Here is a 20,400-nt window from a genome sequence, read left to right on the forward strand (position 1 = left end):
CTATTTTCATTTATATTTTTGTAGGGGATCTCTCTCTCTCTCTCTCTCTCTCTCTCTCTCTCTCTGTGTGTGTGTGTGTGTGTGTGTGTGTGTGTGTGTGTGGGAGACTGAAACAGGAATTGAACAGTGGGAATCGTGACTGCAAAAAGGGGTGTCTGGGTTTTCCTGGCTTAAATTTAAAAGCCATGGGAACAACCCATGAAAAGTGGGGGCAACCTTAAAGGAAATGGCCAAATGAAGCCAAAATGAGAAAAGGGGTGGGGATAACATCTTGGAGGAGCTCCTGAGTGGGCAAACCCAAATCCCATGTGTGATAAGGTTTTAGTGAAAATGAATGTTGCAATTCTGGAAAGTTCCCCAAGGTGTAACAGGAAAGAGATGAATCCCAATAGTATAGCATTTTTAGAATCAATGCTTTTTTTTAGTCGGAGAAAAGCCTGGTGTGACTAACTCTTAAGAAGGACAGAACAGATTCCTCATTCACAGAGAGAGCAGCCCTTCCATTTCATGTAGAATAAACACAAAACCTTTCTTAGGGGAGATGTTGATGGTTCCCAGCTGCATCAGTGTGCATGCAGTTAAAGGAACTTCATAAGTCATAGCCTTTGCTCACAGTTGTTTGGCTTAAAAAGTCTGCTTTAAAAACAGACAGTTTCATTATGAGACAAACCATGATAAGGCTCATCTGGAGCTCATTAATTATAGCATTTTCTCTAGCTTTGACTGGCACAAGTAAACCTACCTGTCTGTGATGTAAAGCAAATTGCAAAGGGAGATGTATATTTAGTCTACTTGTGGTACTTGTCTGAAAACTACATTTTACCCAGAGTTGGTTGGTGGCTCTCAAGACAAATGAGCAGAAACTGCATCCCAGGTTTTACTCTGAACTTTAAAGGAGTCATTCAAGCTGTTGATCAGTATTCAAAATGGATTGGACAGGGCATGATCAGAATTTGAAATGATCTTAGTAGTTTAGAGAGCTGGACCAGAACTAACAAAATGAATGTCAACAGGAAGAAATACAAGATACTACACTTAGGAAAGAAAAAATGAAAGGCACAGATATTGGATGAGTGACACCTGGCTTGACAACAGTATATGGAAAAGGGATCTAGGAGTCTTAGACCACAAGGTAAACACGAATCCAGAGTGTGATGCAGCACCTTAAAAATCCAATATGATCCTAGACTGAACCAACAGAAGTGTAGTGTCTAGCCTCAGGGAAATAATAGTGCCACTACATTTTGCTTTGGTCAGACTCACATAGAATACTGTGTCCAGTTGTGGGCACCACAATTCAAGAGGGATACTGACAGGCTGGAGAGTGTCCAGAGGAGGGCAAAATAGTGAAAGGTCTGGAAACCATGCTGTACAAGGAGTGGCTTAGGAAGCTGGGTATATTTAGTCCGGGGAAAGAGACGATTAAGAGATGACATGATAGCCATGTTTAAATATTTGAAGGGTTGTCTTATTGAGAATAGAGCAGGCTTGTTTTCTGTGGCTTCAGAGACTAGATCATAAAGCAATGGTTTCAAACTACAGGAAAAGTGATTCCACCTCAACATTAAGAAGACCTTCCTGACAATAAGAGCTGTTTGACACTAGGACATGCTGCCTCAGAGTGTGATGGAGCCTCCTTTTTTTGGAGGTTTTCAAACAAAGGCTGGGTGTCCATCTGTCTAGAGCGTTTTGATTGTGTATTCCTGCATGGCAGGAGGTGGGACTGCATGGCTCTTCCAATTCTATGATTCTGTGATCCTATTTAGGAAATAGGGTTTGGTACATTAGAAAAATGAGAGCCAGAATGGCTGAGTGGGTTATAAAAATTCATAGAATTTCAGAGATAAGTCTCCACAAGCAAAAACTGGGAATCAGGCCCCATTTCACAGAATACTGGTGTGCATACTCACCATGTCAGTTAATGTAGTATCACAGGCTGGATCATCCAAGAGAAGCTTCACTATCTCCATGTTGCCATACTGAGAAGCAACCATCAATGGTGACAAACCAGCATCATCCTGGAGGTTTATATCAGCACCACACGACAGCAAGGCTTTCACCATATCTTCTCTATCATGACTCACTCCCAGAATTAAGGCAGTCTGTCCTCCCTAGAAAGTTCCAGTAAGAGAGTTGTTATCAGTTTTTGTGTGCTGTTCTTTATGCTTTCCATATATTCCAAAATAGCACCACTACCCAGCAACAGCCCTTTAAAGACAAAGATGCCATCAAATGGTGAAAGGGAAGAAATGCAAAATTTGTGACATTTGGTTCCTTAATAAATCTATATTCCCACCTCATTGTCTGAACAAAGCCAACCTACAAAAGTGAAATAAGAATCTGAAGGGCACTGATGGCAGACATTTTGTTGAATGACAGGAAGTGAAAACTTCTCGCTCTTCTGTAGCACAATCACATATAGCCTCCTTGAGGCAGAAAAATAAATTAAGCTGAAAGGATTTAGCAGCATTTTAGAAAGAGTGAAAATCTTTTAGCATAATCCTATACAAGACACCTTGGCTACAGCACAATTAGATTTTAAACTATTAGCTCATTTGGAAAAAAGCTCAAAGGCATAGCTGTGCTGGTTTGCATCAGTTCGCAAAGGGATCTTGTAGCACCTTTGAGACTAATGCCCAAAACAGATGGGCCAAGTGACGCAGTTTGCTGCCACATTTGGGGTGTAGAATTTAGATTATACACGCCCCGAAGACAGCAGAAAACAGTACCAGTGCTGCATCTTGGCAAAACAACTGGGCCAAGAAGGAGCAGTAAAATACTGTCCCTTTTGCCAGCCTGGTTCAAAACTACAGTGGCAGCCCAGATCAGGGCTAGATATGCAGTTGTTGCAGCCCTGGTGCAAAATGTGCTGGAGTGGCCACGGCCCACTTTATTGGACTAGTCTAACTGAAAGAAACAAGTTGGTAGTACAGTATAAGCTTTCATAGACTTAAGTATACTTCATCAAATGCATGGAGTGAAGGGCCAAGGAACAGACCTTCATTGCTGATTTTGAACGATGACTGCATGTGTGAATATCAATAGAAATGCAAAACATCTGGGTATGGTGATATGATGACAAATTCAATTTCAAATATGGTTCTTGGGGAAGAGAGACAGGAGGGAAGATGCTGCCTAAAGCCAAGGTGAGTAGATAACCATTTGAATGGTGGAGGAAGGCATTGGAATATAGTGATTCCGGATGAGAACCAGAAAGGAGATGTGAAAAAGGGCACAAGAGAGCCCTCAAGAGGCTGCGGGGGGAGGCAGAGCTAGTGTTACAGTGTAGTGTGACAGGAACCCACTGTCTCTGTTCAACCCACTGTCAAAGGACTGGACTTTGTAGATACATTTCAGTTCTACTGTTTTTCACTGTTACCACAAAGAAAGATTAGAAAAAAGAACAGCAGAATTGGAATATATCCACAGTGGGTGGGTTGAATGGCATGGTGATGCATTGTATGTCATGGCTGCAGTCTTTGCTGGTTTGAAGGCTGTACAATCTAAATATTACACAACAAGAAAAGAAACTTGAGCCTACTGAAGCTGCAGCTACACACAGTTTTATTGTACAGCACTGCTGTACAATGTTGCTATTTTCCACATAAAAACAGCGAAGTTGCACAACAAAAATGTTGTGCAAAATCAGCACTGCTGCACAAAAATAGCCATGTGGTTTTGTGGTGCAGCATTGCTGATTTCATGCAACATTTTTGTTGTGCAACAGTGTTGCGATTTTTTACCAAGAAAACAATGTTGCACAACAAACCAATGTTTGCAGAACAAACCTTGCACAAGTATGAAATGACATTATAATAGATCATTACAAGACAGAATGTGACCATGGGTTGAACAGTGACAATGGTTTTCTGGCACATTATACCTATTATAACACTTATTAACACTTATTATTCCCAGCCTCATTTTTTTTACATAAAAAACAGCAATGTTGTGGAACAAATAGATACATGGTTTTGTTATGTAAACATTACTGATTTTGCACAGTTTTGTTGTTTAATATGTAAAAAAAGGTCTTTCACGAAACACAAAAACGACTGCCTGAAAGCAGTCTTTTCTGTGGCAAAGGCTGTATGGTTTTCATGCAAACATTGCACAATTTCTTGTCATGGAGGAGGGGGGGATTTCTCAATGTCTCAAAGCTACCAGATAAAAAATGCATCATTGTTCTTGACATCTGTCTGGACTTGGAGACATCGAGATTTGCCATCCCTACTACACTGATCTAGCTCATGAATAACAAGACCAGTGGAATTTGCCATTTATTACTATCAAAATGGGATCAGTTGAGATCCTATTCTCAGTAAGAGAATAGCCGTGAAAACCCTGGCTTTTCTTGCTTTATGATTAACAAAGTTTGATATTTCATAGAAATAATTGTGAAATTATCAATTTATGGCACCCATACCTGAAAAACAAAATGTGGTGACAGACTTTAACATACCTGACTTGCCCTTATGTTAACATTGCCTTCTCTCAACAGCTTTGTGACAACTTCCATTTCTTCATCAGTCTCTGCTGATGCTAGAGGTGTGATCATTACTGCTGTATAGCCAGCTTTATTCTGATGGTCCACATCACAAACACCTAAAGAAGAAGAAAAACTGTTCCTATATGTCTAACAAGAATTACAGAATTACTAAACAGTGAGACAATATTTTTACTGATTTTTTGTATCTCTAACAGAGCCATCCTAAACTTTAGATTAAAATGCTGGAGATGGCTAGAATTAAGTGGTTGTGCTATTCCACTAGTGAGAAGTCCCTTTCTTTATGAAGGCCTTACCACAACTTCAGATAACTCTGTGGGCATGAGATACTGACAATAGCTATTTACTGGCAGTAACTGACAAAAGAACCAAGGACCCACCACTCCGCAAGACTCTTTTCTCTCAAGTGTGGCTCCAAGACCAGGGCCTTCACTTATGCGAGCCTGGAACCAGGAGACAGATTTACTTCACATAGCTGTTAGGAAGAACACAGCCTCCCACTTTCTGGCTGAAGTGAGTGTGCAGCACTGTAGATGTGGTAGCTCCACCACTTCTCCCTGACTCACCTTGGAATGTACCATTAATCACAAAAATGTTTCACATAAATAGGTCTTAACAACATTATAAATGATATAGGAAAAGAAGAAGTACAAATACATATGACAATGGCTTCTTTAGTTTATATTCCGTATAATGCCTTGAGTTCCAATATTGAGAGGAAAGGCAGGCGATAAATGAACTAATTAACAACAACAACCAAAATTCTACATGTGCTATTTAGTTATACAGTGCACCCTTTCTTTATGTGGGGGATCCATTCTGGACACACACACACACACACCACGTAAAAGAAGAAAGTGCATAAGCTCGAGCCCCATTGGAAGTAATGGGGCTTGTGCCTGCTGTGCACATGTGGCAGTCGCATGTCCCATTACTTCTTCCGGGGCTCATGAGGCATTTTTCCGGCACGGCTTCCAGCGTATGTTGGAAGCTGTGTATGACACGCCCACATATGATGCGGGCGCACTGTATGACTACTTTAGTTACATAGCTAAGTAGCATCTCTTGATCCAACTGCCTGCACAGTCCTGAATATAAGCATCTATTTGGTACACAGCAGACTGACAAATCCCACTCCCCATGGACAATCTCTAGTGTAAGGGAAATTTCGACAGGCACCTGCTTCTGACTGTTGCACCAGGATTGCTCACAGGACTGCACACCAGGGTTTGAAAGAATGTAAAAGTGTAAGTAGATAAATAGGTACAACTTTGGTGGGACGGTAACAGTGTTCCTCTCAGTCATGCTAGCCACATGACCACAGTCATCTGACAATGCTTGCTCCCTTGGCTTAGAAACGGAGATGAGCACCATCCCCTACAGTTGGTCACACCTTGACAACCTTGTCAAAGGGAAAACCTTTATCATTTTTTTTATAAATGCACAACTCATTCTTAACTGCAATCATGAATTTCAGCAATCAATGCCTCTGGAATCCTGTTAGTGCCTTACACTATATAACAATCCATTATACTGGCTTAAGGCAACTTTTGGAGCAGCAGGAAGAGGGGTGGCAAAGAATATTTTAAGCTTTCTGTCTGGCCAAAATTCCATCCCCTCCGCTGTCATCACATTATCTGCAACGATTTACCACCTAAGCCAGCACCTTTATCCACTATGTGTCATTAACATTAGCTAATTGATTAATGTATGTTTTTTAAGATGCAGCGTGGCGATTTTAATTTGTAGGACTTGTTTTACGGAGGGTATTCAAGTTTTCTTTTGAGACAAGTGTCCTGGAGACAAGACACAGGCATATCAAAATGACAGAAGTTAACACACATCTTGTATTTCCTGGAACCTCTCAAAATATTGTCATGACTGTGCATGTTTTACAAAAATACTACACCTTGTTTTCACTATCTATTATTCTGGATAAATATTCATTTAAGTCATTTCAATTTTCTGATTCATTTAGATAATTAATTGGACAAAAATTAGAAGCTCAAACAGGATGAATTACAAAATTAGAAGTTTTTGATTAACCTCACTTAATCAAATAAGATAGTCTGTGGTTTACTTTACATATACAGACATAACTTGCTTTAAGGCACTTTGCTTTAGAATGTTTCACTAATATGGCAGTTTTAAATTATACAGTACAGTGCCATTTTGTCACCACACTCAAATCTGTTTGCAGCATTTGTGCAGTTTGTGTCTCAGAGTTGTAGTCTGGCAGTTTTAAAATTTATTATTTTTATTATCCCATCCTCATTAGCCCTACCACTATTGCCTACTTAATAAATGATAGTGTGAATATGTCTTTAGACTTTTATATGCACTGTCAAGGGGTGCAGGAGGAGAGGCTGTGATTTGTTTTAAGACAATACAGTAGGCACTTGGTATCTGGATGGATTTGGTTACATGACTCCCCATGGATACCAAAATCTGTGGATGCTCAAGTCCCATTAAATACTGTGGAAAAGTAAAATGGTGTCCCTTATATAAATTGCCCAAATCAAGGTTTGCTTTTTGGATTTTTTTTTAAATATTCTAAAACCATGGATGGTTGGTCGCCTGTATTTGTTTTATGGTGGTGGCCTAGAATATAATCCATCACATTAGCGAGGTAAGGAAGAGAAGTTTCATTCAATGGCCATTGTAACACATCTGTATAGATGCAATATAGGAAGGGATACAGTTGAACAGTGAAACCTTAATGGGGAGAAAGTAGGGGAATGCATATTATGTGCAATCTTGAGTTAGTTATACTTTGAATAGTCCCACTGAAATATTTGGGGTAGCCCACTCCAAATATGGCTAAATCAGATGTGTGGGAAGGTTCATTGTACTCCTTTGATGTTGTACTCTGTCTGCTATATTAGTAAAGATTTATAGACATATAAATGTATTAATGTCCAAGGAAACCAATTGCAGAATGAAGTTAAGTGGCAGAGCACATACTTTGCATGCATAAATTTCCTGGGTCAACCCCAGACTTCTCCAAATAAAAAATCTCAAACAACAGGGATTGGGCATAACCTCTGCTTGGCCAATCAGAGTCTGCAGCCAACTAGAGTCAAGCATCATTGCTAGCACTTCAGAGCATGCCACTGTTTTCCATCTTCCATCTAAACTTGAAATGAATTAGCATTTAAATTCAGTGTGTAGCTTTGAATATAATTGCCTCGGGCAGCCATCAAGAGAACAAAACACCCTTGTTTCAGTTTTCTGGATTAGCTTGGAAGTCTTAGTGTAACAATTGATTTATAGACATATATGATAACATGCCATTTTCCTAACATTTTATAGGTTGGCGTGCCAACAGGAAGTCAAAGAACTTCTTTGTTCTTCCTAGAAAATACATGCATGTTTGCTAGCTAAAAGTCTCATGGGACATTTTATTCTTTCACATCTGGCCCAACAGGTCAATCATTTAGAAATCAGTTCTTATTGCACTTGCAAAGGCTTGAAAGTCAGTCCTTGATTATAAAGGATAGTCATGCCTAGTGAAAATGTAACATGTTTACAATCAGACAGATCTGTATTTGATAGTATGCTTTCTGCATTTTTAAGTATGCTTGCTGCATGGACATGAGTATGGTACTAAACACATAAACTGTGAAAAAAAGAATGTACCAGAGATATATTTGACGCTCGTAATATGAATCAGGGCTGTGAAAAAGCGTCAGCTGGAGCAGAAATAATGAAACAAATTGAGCTGATCAATAGTTATTTTTATCAGTGCCAGACTAGCCAGTGCTCTTCCAATTTTGCTTCCCTCCTTTTTGGCTCCCCCCCCCCCCCCATGGAAATTATCTCACTAAACTCTTGGTGACAAGAAACCACTTTGCATCACAAACATCATAATTGTATGCATAGCTACTTGGAAATCTTAAGTCCTACTGTATATAGTTGGAGCTGACTTACATGTCAGCAATAACAAATGAAATCAGAATTTCATAATATTCAAAAGGGCTCTTTCAAAATTGTATGGTGAGAAGAGATACTAATTTCAAGCAATACTTAGTTATCTAATTTTTCTTTTCTAGATATTTAAAACAGGGCTTCCATTCCTTTTCTGCCAAGGATGGATTTTTAAGCTGAGATTACGCATCCTTCTTCATAGGAGTGATGTAGAGAAACTTGTATGAAATCTAGTATTCTTGGTAAAGGCCTTGTTGCATGTCCCACCACACTACAAGTCTAGTTTGGTGGGTAGGCATTGACAGGGCTTTCTCTGTAGCAGCACTCCAGGTTCTTCACAAGGGAAGTCAGGCTGGTTCCATCCTTTCTGTGTTTCTGGTGGGTAGCCAAGAGTGTGTTTATTCATGTGGCTTTCCATCTTTCAAGATGGAGTGGCTGCTATGACTGTTTCACCCATCTATGGCTTTTAAAGACTTTTAAGGTGTTGTTTTTGGCTATTGCCACTGCAAAATTAACAGTCATGGCTCCATCCTATGGAACACTGGGATTTGTAGTTCGTTGCAGCACAGGAGCTCTCTGGCAGAGAAGGCTAACTAGCTCACAAAACTACAAATGTCAGAATTCCATAGCACTGAACCATTGCAGTTAATGTGATGTCAAACTGGATTAATTCTGCACTATAGATGAAGCCTCTGTCTTTTAAAAACATATTCACTGTATATACTCATGTATGAGTCTAGAAATTTTCATCAAAAATTTACCTAAAATTTTAATCGACTTATCCACCAGTCAAGACAACAACAAAAAAGAAAGAACTAGAAACCTATTCCACAAAATCCAGGAAATCAAAGGAAAGTTCAAACCAAGGACTGGGATGCTTTAAGGCAATAAAAATAAAATTATTCAAGATCAGGAAGGGATAAAAAGACATTGAATGCAGTACAGAGAAGAGTTATATAAAACAGATGATCAAATGAACAACACATGGAATGAAGACCCATATGAAGATGAACCTCAAATTCTAAAAAGCAAGGTAGAAGCTGCAATAATAAAAATGGCAAAAAGCAAATCATCAGGAACAGATGATATTCCAATAGAACTGCTACAGTCCACATTGACATAATCAACTCTAGTGCTAACCAACATGTGTTAACAGATATGGAAAACAAAATGATGGCTAACTGACTGTAAATGATCAATATACATCCCCATTCACAAAAAAGGAGACACAAAAGACTGCAGCAACTATAAGACCATAGCATTAATCTCCCATGCAAGCAAAATCATGCTCAAAATTCTACAACACAGATGCCAACCATATATGGAGAGAGAAATCCCAGAGGTGCAAGCAGGGTTGAGGAAAGGAAGAGGCACTAGAGACCATACTGCAAACATACGAGGTCTAATGAAGTGCACCAAGGAATTCCAAAAGAAAATCAGTATGTGCCTTTTAGACTACAGCAAAGCCTTTGACTGCATTGATCATGAAAGGCTATGTAACGGCCTTAAAAACATGGGAATGCCAACACATCTGATAGTCTTGATGAGGAATCTGTACTCAGGACAAGAGGCTACTGTCAGAACAGAACATGGAGAAACAAAATTGTTACCGACTGGCAAAGAAGTCAGACAAGGCTTCATCTTATCACCCTACCTGTTTAATTTATGTGCTGAACATATTGTAAGAAAAGCAGGCTTGGACACAGAAGAAGGAAGAGTGAAAATAGGATGAAGGAATATCAACAATCTAAGATATGCAGATGACACCATACTGCTAGCAGAAAACCTCAAAGACCTGGAACAACTACTAAGAAAATGCACAGGCAGGCCTACTGCTGAACATGAAGAAAACAAAAATAATGACAATGATAATCTAGGCAAATTCAAACTAGACAATGAAGAAATAGAGGTAGTAAAAGAGTTTTCATACCTGGGATCAAACATTGATAGAAACAGGGACTACAGTCAGGAAATCAGAAGAAGATTAAGATTGGGGAAGGCAGCTATAAAAAAACTAGAAAAGATTCTAAAATGCAAAGATATACAACAGATCCCAAAAGTTAGAATCGTACAAGCCATTGTTTTCCCTATTACCATGTATGGATGTGAGAGTTGGACAATTAAGAAACAAGATAGGAAGAAAATTAATGCATTTGAGATGTGATGTTGGAGAAGAGTGCTGAGGATCCTGTGGATTGCCAAAAAGACAAACAAACAGGTCCTGAGCAGATCAAGCCAGAGAACTCCCTGGAAGCCAAGATGACAAAACAGGTTGGCATACTTTTGACACATCATGAGAAGACATGAATCATTGGAAAAAGAAATAATGCTAGGAAACATGGAGGGAAGCAGAAAGAGAGGAAGGCCACATGCTAGATGGATGGATTCTATTAGGGAGGTCACAAGTATGAGTTTGCAATAACTAAGCAGAACAGTGGGAGACAGGGAGTATTGGAGATGTCTCATCTACAGGGTCTCCATGAGTCAAAATCAACTCGAGGGAGGTTAACAACAACAACAACAAATATTCCTATGTAAATATTCTGTATGGCATCCACAACAAGCTGGCCAACACTGGTCATTATTATCACTATTATCATACATCTTAGATTCATTTTAATAGACATAGCTGATTGATGTCTGTGACAGTGTATCAAACCTTAGGTTCTTCAACTTCTTTGGTCGTCAGTTCCCCAAAACACCAGCATAACCTGTGATGAGACAGTTGAAGTCCAAAACATCTGGAGAACTAAAGCCTGGGAAGACTTATTCTTGGGAGACTGTGCCAGGGCAAAACCACTATAAAATGAATTGCCAAGACTGAGCAGTAAACAACAAGTTTTGAAAAGAGCTGTTGGTTTTTGAAAAATAGCAAAGTTTTGCAGGTGCCCAGCACAAATCCCCTCTTAAGATCTACCTTGTCTCCAAATTTCACACAGATGTCTGAAATACTGGTATATAAAACACCATTTTTGGTTTCTTAATGCAAGTGATATATCAGTACAGATTTAGTATTTGGTACATGACAGATTCTGTACAGACTGACCTGGTCCAAATTGGACCAGGACCCAAATAACCTAATCAGGCTCTGAATCAAATCAGGGGCCCCGTGTACAGCCCTAGCAGGAATTAAACTTCCAGACAGATGGATGTAAAGACGCTACAACTGCTTTGTGATATGAAACATCCATTATATAAAGTTTCCAGTTATTCTAAAGAATTAATTAGCTGCTGTTATAAGACTAAACCTCCCTCACAAACAGTCAGCAATTGTTATACTTACATTTTTGAAAAAAACATCTATTTACCATTTATATTTCTTGAAACATAAAACCCCTTTGAATATAGCAGTATGTGGAACAGTATGAGCCAGCACTGGAACCATATGATATTCCTTCTTCACTATTTAGTGAAGTCACACCTCACTACATAGAAATACCTTGAAGTCACAGTTGCACTGCATGAAGACTGATGTTAATTCTAACTGTTAGAAGTATAATGTAACATCTTTTTGTTAGGGAAAGGACATTAATTACAAATAATTTGGTATTTGTGACAAGTTACTTCCAGACTCTGTTATTAGGCAAGAATAGAAAGAAGCGAAACCAGTCATTGATGTGGTCTTTATATTGCAGGCAAGACAGTACATTTCGGTAGAGTGTTGCATAGTGTGGAAAATAAAAAAGGCACAGTGCAAGAAGACCAATTAGAGGACAAGAATAACTGAGACTGAAGAAAATGAATGCCAAATTTGGCTGCAAGGAAAGGAATGAAAAAGTAATTTCAGGGAGCACAATAAATGGAAATATATTCCATCCCCCTCAGAAGTAATTATGGGATTCTTACCTGTATCTAAAAGAAGTTTCACAATCTGAAAGTTGGAATGAGAAACACTGTAGTGAAGAGCTGTATTGCCATTGCCATCCGCTAAATTTACAATTATATTCTGTAACTGGGGGTGGATTGTCTCGACGTCTTGGAGATAAGCTGCAACTATTTCAGGGCTGGATGATTTCCTGCTTGAGATACGGAACCACTCCTGGCAGATGGTACTTAAAACATGCCTCTGAGAAGACAAACAATCAAACAATGAGGAAACTGTTCAGTAATGTTTTTATACTTTGGATTCCTACCCAAATCACCTACTATAGCTGCATTCACATTGCAGAAATAATCCAGTTTGACATCACTTTAACGCCATTGTTCAATGCTATGGAATTTTGGGAACTGTAGCTGGTGCCAAAACTACAGTTCCCAGAATTTTATAGCATTTAAAGTGGTGTCAAACTGGATTATTTCTTCAGTGTGGATACAGTCTACCTCATACTGACACTCCAAGGATCAAGTAAATAACAGCTATTAATACTTAAAGTCCTTCCTTCCTTCCTTCCTTCCTTCCTTCCTTCCTTCCTTCCTTCCTTTTTTGTTTATTTCATTTTTATCTCACTTTTCCCCCAGTATGGGACTCAAGGAGGCTTATGGCAAATTAAAACAAAGTATAGCTGAAACCTCCATCACAAGCCAGGCAATGCCCCAACCAAAAGGTTTCTGAGGCATGATAGATCAATACATGGAGAAAGAGGAGTGCAGTGCTCTCCTGGTCAATGAGAGAAATAATTGCAGCAGGGGTTTCTTCAGCTGCCAGTCTGAATGCACCACACAACCAGGATAGTGCTGCAGTTCTCATTCGCTAGCTCCCTATTCTGCAGCACCTCTGAAGCTGTACATTTGGGGTGTTAGCTGGCTTAAGAGGTAGTTCCAACAGGGGCACTAGCAGAAGAAGCTGCTATGACAGAGACATGTTATTGTAGCTCTGTCTGCTGATGCAGTACCTCAGTCTTTATTATATACAGCCTTACCAGTCAGCAAGCTTTCCAGTAAGCAGAAGCCATGAATCAATCCATTAGTTTCTCATTACACTCTCTATAACCTTGATGTGGACAACTTCTGCCCTTCCTGACAGTGCTAGCCTGCAGCTCACATCAGTCCAAGCCAGTATAGTCAGTGTTGGGTGACAATGGGACCTGCATTCCACCAACCACTGGAGGACCATAAGTTCTCTGCTCCTGGTATATATAAAACTATAAAAATTATTTGCTCTTCTAATGTATTCCTGTTGTTTTTGGATGTTCTTCTGTATGTCCTAACCTGAAATTTTAAAAAAAATTAAAATGGAAAACATAAAAGAGTTTTTAAAAAATTATTGATCCCCCACAAATTAATAAGATATCTGAGTGAAACTATGTATCTAGGACAGAATTTAATTAATTTTGATTTTGCAAATAGGTTTGAAGTTAACCATAACATGTCCATAAACCATTACTGCCTGTAAGCCATAAGAGCTATTTCACAAATAATAGTAGTATCCAATGACACACACAGTTGTGTTAGGCCACATTCCCACCTACAGATAAATCGATGTGTGATGTGAATCGATGGATTGAGTCGACAGCGGAGTGTGGTTCCCCCTACATTTGCCTCAATTGCATTTTTTCCCTCTAAAATAATCCACTTCTGATTCACATTCATGCATGAATCGATTCAAAATGGACCCATTCCAGCCAGCTGAAGGGCAAATTTAAATCGATTCTGATCCGCATCTGGCTCACACTTGCGTGGAATCGATTTATTGAAAAAGACGCAGAAAAAAATCAATTTAAGTGGAAACCAGGGTCATTTGAACTGGTTCAAACTGAAATGTGATCCAGTTTAAAAAGTAGTAGGAATGAGGCCTTAGTCTATTTCAGCATATAGAAATATAAAAGAACTATAGTGCCTTTGACACTGAGAAAAGGAATGTTCAAGCATAAGGTTTGCAGCTCATGAAGTATGCTTATGCTAGAAAATTATTTTTCTCAGTTAGTCTCATAGGTGCAACAGGATTCCTTTATTTCACAAATAATCATTTTATAGGATTTTTTAAAACATGAAACTCAAAGAAAGAAATGGTTAAAATGCAATTTGAAAAAATACATACCAGTAATTTGTCCTTTGTGTTTCTTATTTCTGGCAGGTGTTTGCTTAAGATCTGGCAACCTTTCAGAAAATCTGCAGAGGGTTTAAATCTGAAAATGGAAAAACATCTCTGTCAATTTACTGTAAGAAATATGAAATTGCGGCTGGTGATTGTGGAGAATTAAGTCATGTCCCACTACTAGTGAAAAACCATTCTTCAGGCAGGTAAGCTACAGCCAGGCCATACTGAAAAGATTCAATGCAGAGCATAGGCAATACAGTTTGTATGTAGAGGCCAACAGGTTGCACACTTCCATACAAAGTAAATGTGGGCCATTTTTGTGGATGTGGGTGCCAGTTGTGACCAAGGATCAAGTGTGAGCTACATTTTCTCCCAAAATATGTGGGTTTTGGCAACATTTCTTTTCCAGAAGCAAAACTTACTAGAAGTTGATTTCTGGATCTATAGAAACACCAGAAAAGCCTTCAAACATACCTTCACATTAAAACAAGTGTCTTGCTTTAAAGAAAAATCACTTTTCTTGAAGGCTTCCAGGAGATGCATTTCTCATTTTGACAAAAATATTTTTTCCCAAGTGGGAAATATCTGGGAGCTGCCAAAATGGGTTGGGAAGGCTATATTGCCCACCCCCTTACAAAGAACATATTACATAAAGGCATTGGTCACAGCACAACATCGGTTAAGTTCATTCTTGCTAGCCTTAAATCTACTTCATGTTCTATTGTGGCCATGGTTTCTAGTGCACAATGTGGACAAGTCTTAGTTTTGAATAGAGCATGCCTTAATGGTCACATCCAGTACATGAAAATCTTACCCAAAGAATGAGTGGGCCACAGAAGAGCACAAGGCTTTAACAGGGATGTTGTTTTCCCTTATCTTGGTTTGTTGCCAACTTTGATAAATGTACAATATGTTTTTGTCCAATATATTTTGTCAAGCAATCATGCAACATACTAATCCAAAGTTCAGTCAAATTCTATTAAAAAGCGGTATGTAATATGTATCATTTGCTTTAGTTATCAAGAAATCCAAGGAGTTAAATTTGTTCCTGCATGAAATGCACAAATCAGCATGGAAAACTAAATAGAGTAGCTAATAATAATCCTAACTGTTCCAACATTTACGTGCAGATGTAATTCATATGCAGTCGCCCCTCTGTTTTCGTGGACTTGAAATTCGCATTCCTTGACCGTTGGCAGATGGCAAACTGAGGGGGACAAAATGAGGCATGCCCCCACAGGCACGCACCGTCATTCAAGCCAATGAGACTTGAACATAGGTGAGTTCCATTTTTGCAGAGAGGTCTGGAATGGATCCCCGTGTGTGTGTGTGTGTGTGTGTTCATTCTAATTCATCATCTTAATTATATTTATAGTCCACCTGTTTCCAGCCTAGAACTCAAGCAATTTACAGAGGTTTAAACAGATACAGCTGTAAAATTCATGTCATACTGATATTATTTTTAAAATAATTTTATTAAAAAAATAAAAATTATCAATAGAATTGAGAGCAGCTAAGAGGAAGCGATGTTAAAAGAGCACAAACAGTAGAGTACATTCTGAACGGCTCTCCCCACCTTGAGCAATCAGCCATCCTAGGCCTGCCGAAACATACACTACATTATATTATTATTTCTCTCAACATATATTACTCAATCTGAAGGCAAGACAGAACAAAAACCTTTTCTGTACAAATTTTACATGTTCATTCAGAGCCTTAGTTACCTTTCTGCCTTGTGTGTTTGCACGCTTCCTCTGAGGGGTCCCTCCAGTTCTTCTGCACCAGTATCATCTTGCCTTGCAAACTGAGAAGTTCCAGGTGTTCTTTTGTCATCTTCATTGCCATCATCCTGCTGTCTATGCTCTTCATTGCCATACTTTCTCTCTGTCTCACTATCTGAATTCCCTTCAGAGGAGGTCTCTTCACAACTTGAATCTTCACTGGATGTTGTTTCATAACTGAGTGAAGACACCAGGCATTATTCAGTATTCCTTTCATCCAGCCATTACAGTTAGAAACAAAACTTATGGTTTTAACCACATACTTCATTTTTAAATTCAAGGCCTACAGAACCCGCAGATGATTCATTTTTTAATTCCTTAGAGTGCAAGGAAAGATACTGAACTCTTACAAATAGCCTCTTCATATTTTTTTTTAATGTACAATACAATGTTTCAGAGAGCAATTGATGCTCCATTACTTTGATATGGTAAATCTTATGAGAGTGATTGAAAATGCTGACCCTATTTTGTTAATAGTTTTCAGCACTTTGGATAGTTCGTATGTAAGATAGGGTGGTTCCCATAAAACCCAGTGGATTCATTACCCTGAAACAACAGAGCCATTGGCTACTTCTAGTTTCCTTGGTATCCGACTGCCAAAGATCAGCTGGAACTCATTCAGAATAGTTTCCAGTACTTTTCCTCATGGAGGTTATTCCAGGGAAGGACTGTAGCTCACTGGCAGAACATATAGTTTATATTTGGAAGCTCCCACATTCAAGCCCTACCATCTCCAATAGTGCTAGAAAAGATGTCTACCTTCAAAGCTGCTGCCAGGAAGTGTGAATAATACTGAGCTAGATAGACCACTGGTGTTATTCTTTGTACAAGAACTTTCTGTGTTTCTATTGGTGGCATACAGCAGTTCCAAAAATGGGAACACAAGTCTTCTAGTGACCACGGCCTCCAAGAGAAGATGCTTATATACAATTCTAGCTGGATACCTATGGCCAGGTCACTAACATCTGTTTTGCTGCAAGGCACTAATACCAAAGCATCAATATTACTACATACCTGTACATATTCTATTATTTGTACCTGAAACACCTTTTAGTGCTTTCATTTAAATCAGAAGCCAATTAAGCAGATTATATTTGAATGCAACCTTTTTTTTTCCTTTCCTTTCCTTTCCTTTTTTTGCTTTGACAATGTGATTACAGATCCACTAACTTGCTATACTCATGGCTTCCCAGCTCCTTTGGCTCCTGTTAACCTCAGGCATGTTTGAAATCCAGACTCTGCATGGTCCAGTGGCCATGCTACAATGTTCAACAATGTTGTAGCAACCAGCCAGCACATCCATATTTTTCCCAGAGAAGCTGCTCTCAGACATCTTCAACCAGAACCATCTTAGCCTTTTAATGTCAGAGATGATTGCATGGCTATTGTAACCAGGACTGCTTGGACTCCAGGCTATTCTGCTAGTTAAGTAGACTGGGGTGGGGCTGTGGGCATAATAAATAGTACCAGCAATTGTGTTGCTTTTAAAATCAAATTCAACCTCCTGAAATTTTCATCATTCAGAACTGAACTCTGTCTAGAAATATTAATGCAGTATATTAAAACCAAAATACCAAATTAAGTAATCATTTACCAAACCAGTATGCAAAATCGATTATTTTTAAAGATTCTCCTCAGAAATCTCTTATTTGAATTATGCTGTACATTTTTGGTTAGTTTTTTTTTCTAGTAGCCTATTGTTAAAATTGTTATTGCACATAAGACACCAGTAAAGTTTAAAAGGCCACATAGGTTAATGGATCAGTAATTCTAATTTTGCAAATTAACTTTGTAAAAGAACAGGATGATGTACAGTGGTGCCTCGGGTTACGAAATTAATTCATTCCGCCATTCCTTTCATAACCCAAAAATTTCGTAACCCGAAACACTTTTCCGTTAGCACTGGAAAGCCTATAGCTGCACTTTGCAGCATTTGAATTTCGCGCCAAAATGAATTTCGTAACCCGAAAAATATTTCGTAACCCGAAACAGTTTTTGCCAATCCAACTTTTTCGTATCCCGGAAATTTCGTAACCCGATCATTTCGTATCCTGAGGCACCACTGTATTTTGTTTGTTGTTTACATTAGCTGGTGTTGAACTGACTGGAACAAGGGTCTAAAAGCAATCAGTGTACATGTACTGCTTCATGCAGACATAAATGTTTACTTATGCTGTCCCACCCCTTCTCTTTTTCTTAATATTGCCGTAAGGAGCCAAACTCTTGAAGCTTTAAAAGAGAGAGAGAGACTAGTACATTAAGATGCAAGGTTAATGAAATACATTGTCTCTCAGTATCCAACCCAATTTGTTTTGGACATGACATAAAAAAGAACAAACCTCATGGACAGAAGCAGTTGTGGTATTAATAAAATAAGTGAGATTGGTGCAGGTTATTGTACGCTTTAAACAATACTCAGCTACTTTTACCAATCCAAATCTGACTTCTGGACAAATCTGGATTAGATATCTAATTTATCTGACTTTGAACCTAGTCAATAATTCAACTGTCTGAGATACTTATTTGTGCTTCATTGGGTATGGACCTAATTCACCAGAAGTAATTTGAATTATTTCCACAAACTCGAGATGTTATTCTTGTGATAATGGGAGAGTTCAGATAGTAGGTTGAACGGAAGTTCCCACACATGCTCTGGGACCCAATTAATAGTGATAAAAATCTTACAAATCACTTGGTTAGATACATGCAGTAGGTAACTACTGAAGCTGTTTGATGAGGATACTGTGATCCCAAGTCCTTTACTCATATACTGCACTCATTCCTAACAATGGCTTACCCAGCATTCTGCAGATATTACCCTTCCCAACTCTCTTGAAGCTTCCCAACACTCCAGCTGACAAGTAACACTTAAACCATGGTTAAAACTACAGTCTTGTTTATTGTTACATACATGAGCCTTAAGCTTATACACTCACCCTCCCCTACTCCAGAACAGCTATAAGAAGACAGGGTTTTCTTCCACTTTCAATGCACCACAATTTTGTCATTATATTTAAACTTGCACTTCGTGTTAACTATGGTTTACTCTTATAAGCCAAGCTCATCAGTGTGATGTTTGAGTGTTTGAGGAAATGGCAACTAACTTTTGCTTGGGTTTGTACATAATGGTACACTGGTTAGCTGAAAAGGGGAGCAAATGCTTCCAGTATCCTCCTAGTCATCTTACTTTGGACAGAAATATTAAAGATTAGACTGAACTTTTCAAGGGGAAAATACCCCCAAAATATTATATTGTTGAAAAGTCTTGAGCCCATCTGCAGAGAAACAGGTTACCATTTGCCTCCTGTTAGCCAGACATATGCTCACAAGGTGACTACAACTAGTACTCTCTGGTACTACTGTTTCATTTTTGAATTAGCTGCAAGTGTCAGTAAGATTATCCAATGTGTGTTAGAATTACAGTGCTTTTTGTCCCTTCTCTGTGAGTTTACCAACAACCATCAGAAGGTAAGTAATAAGTCTATTTGAATTTGGAGATAGAAGAGCAGGCAGACCTTCTGGCCTTCTAAATATACTGGCAGCAAGTCCATCAGCCCCACCCAGCATCACCAATGGTAAGAGATTATGAGAAATGTAATCCAAATCAAATGGAGGGACATAGTGGCCCCACCCCTTGGGCTGGGGGAAAATGAACCATACAAATAAAGAAGGAGACAGATGAACATGAGAAGTTCAACAGCTTGTTTTCTGGCCTAGATTCTCAAGATGCCCTAGAAACTAGGGAGGCTAAACCTAAGGAGTACAGTATAACTCAGTTAACAAAGCTGATGTGTTCCTAGCTTCTTTCTTACTTCCTGGTGCACTTCTTTAATGAAAAATTTGGTACTGAAGGTTAGGGGCATCACTAGGCATATGTGGGGTGCAGGACACACCGGGTGACATCCAGGATGTGACACCATTGCTCCTTAAACATCTCCCTTTTGGCAGAAAAGGGCTGTGGCTTCCATTTGCATCCCTTTAAAATGATGGTGCTCAATGGAAAAAATTGTGTGAGTGGGGCAAGGCTCAGTGGCAGAAGAAAGGAGAGGTCTCAAGTTTTCAAAAATTAAAATTTTGATTTAATTTTTTAAAAAAAACTAATTTTAAAATTCTTTTTAAAAGACATCACATTTTATCATTTTTTTATTTTTATCACATGAAACTATGTACATGTAAATATATTTAGGCTGTGCATATGATATAATTTA

The 20,400-nt window shown here is 38.8% G+C and overlaps 1 protein-coding gene across 13 annotated transcripts in view; it reads right to left on the reverse strand.

Moving 5' to 3' along the window:
- KANK4 (KN motif and ankyrin repeat domains 4) overlaps positions 1-20,400 on the reverse strand; it is a 68,632-nt gene that overhangs the window by 4,264 nt on the left and 43,968 nt on the right. For all 13 annotated transcript variants that reach the window (XM_042461297.1, XM_042461305.1, XM_042461302.1 and 10 more), the window contains exons 5-9: positions 16,136-16,369; positions 14,412-14,499; positions 12,281-12,500; positions 4,463-4,605; positions 1,911-2,111 (exon numbers count right to left, since the gene is read on the reverse strand). In XM_042461297.1, coding sequence (XP_042317231.1) covers positions 1,911-2,111; positions 4,463-4,605; positions 12,281-12,500; positions 14,412-14,499; positions 16,136-16,369 — 886 coding nt within the window. The remainder of the gene's footprint in view (positions 1-1,910; positions 2,112-4,462; positions 4,606-12,280; positions 12,501-14,411; positions 14,500-16,135; positions 16,370-20,400) is intronic.

This window comes from Sceloporus undulatus, chromosome 4 (assembly GCF_019175285.1).
Source record: "Sceloporus undulatus isolate JIND9_A2432 ecotype Alabama chromosome 4, SceUnd_v1.1, whole genome shotgun sequence".
NCBI classification, from domain to species: Eukaryota; Metazoa; Chordata; class Lepidosauria; order Squamata; family Phrynosomatidae; genus Sceloporus; species Sceloporus undulatus.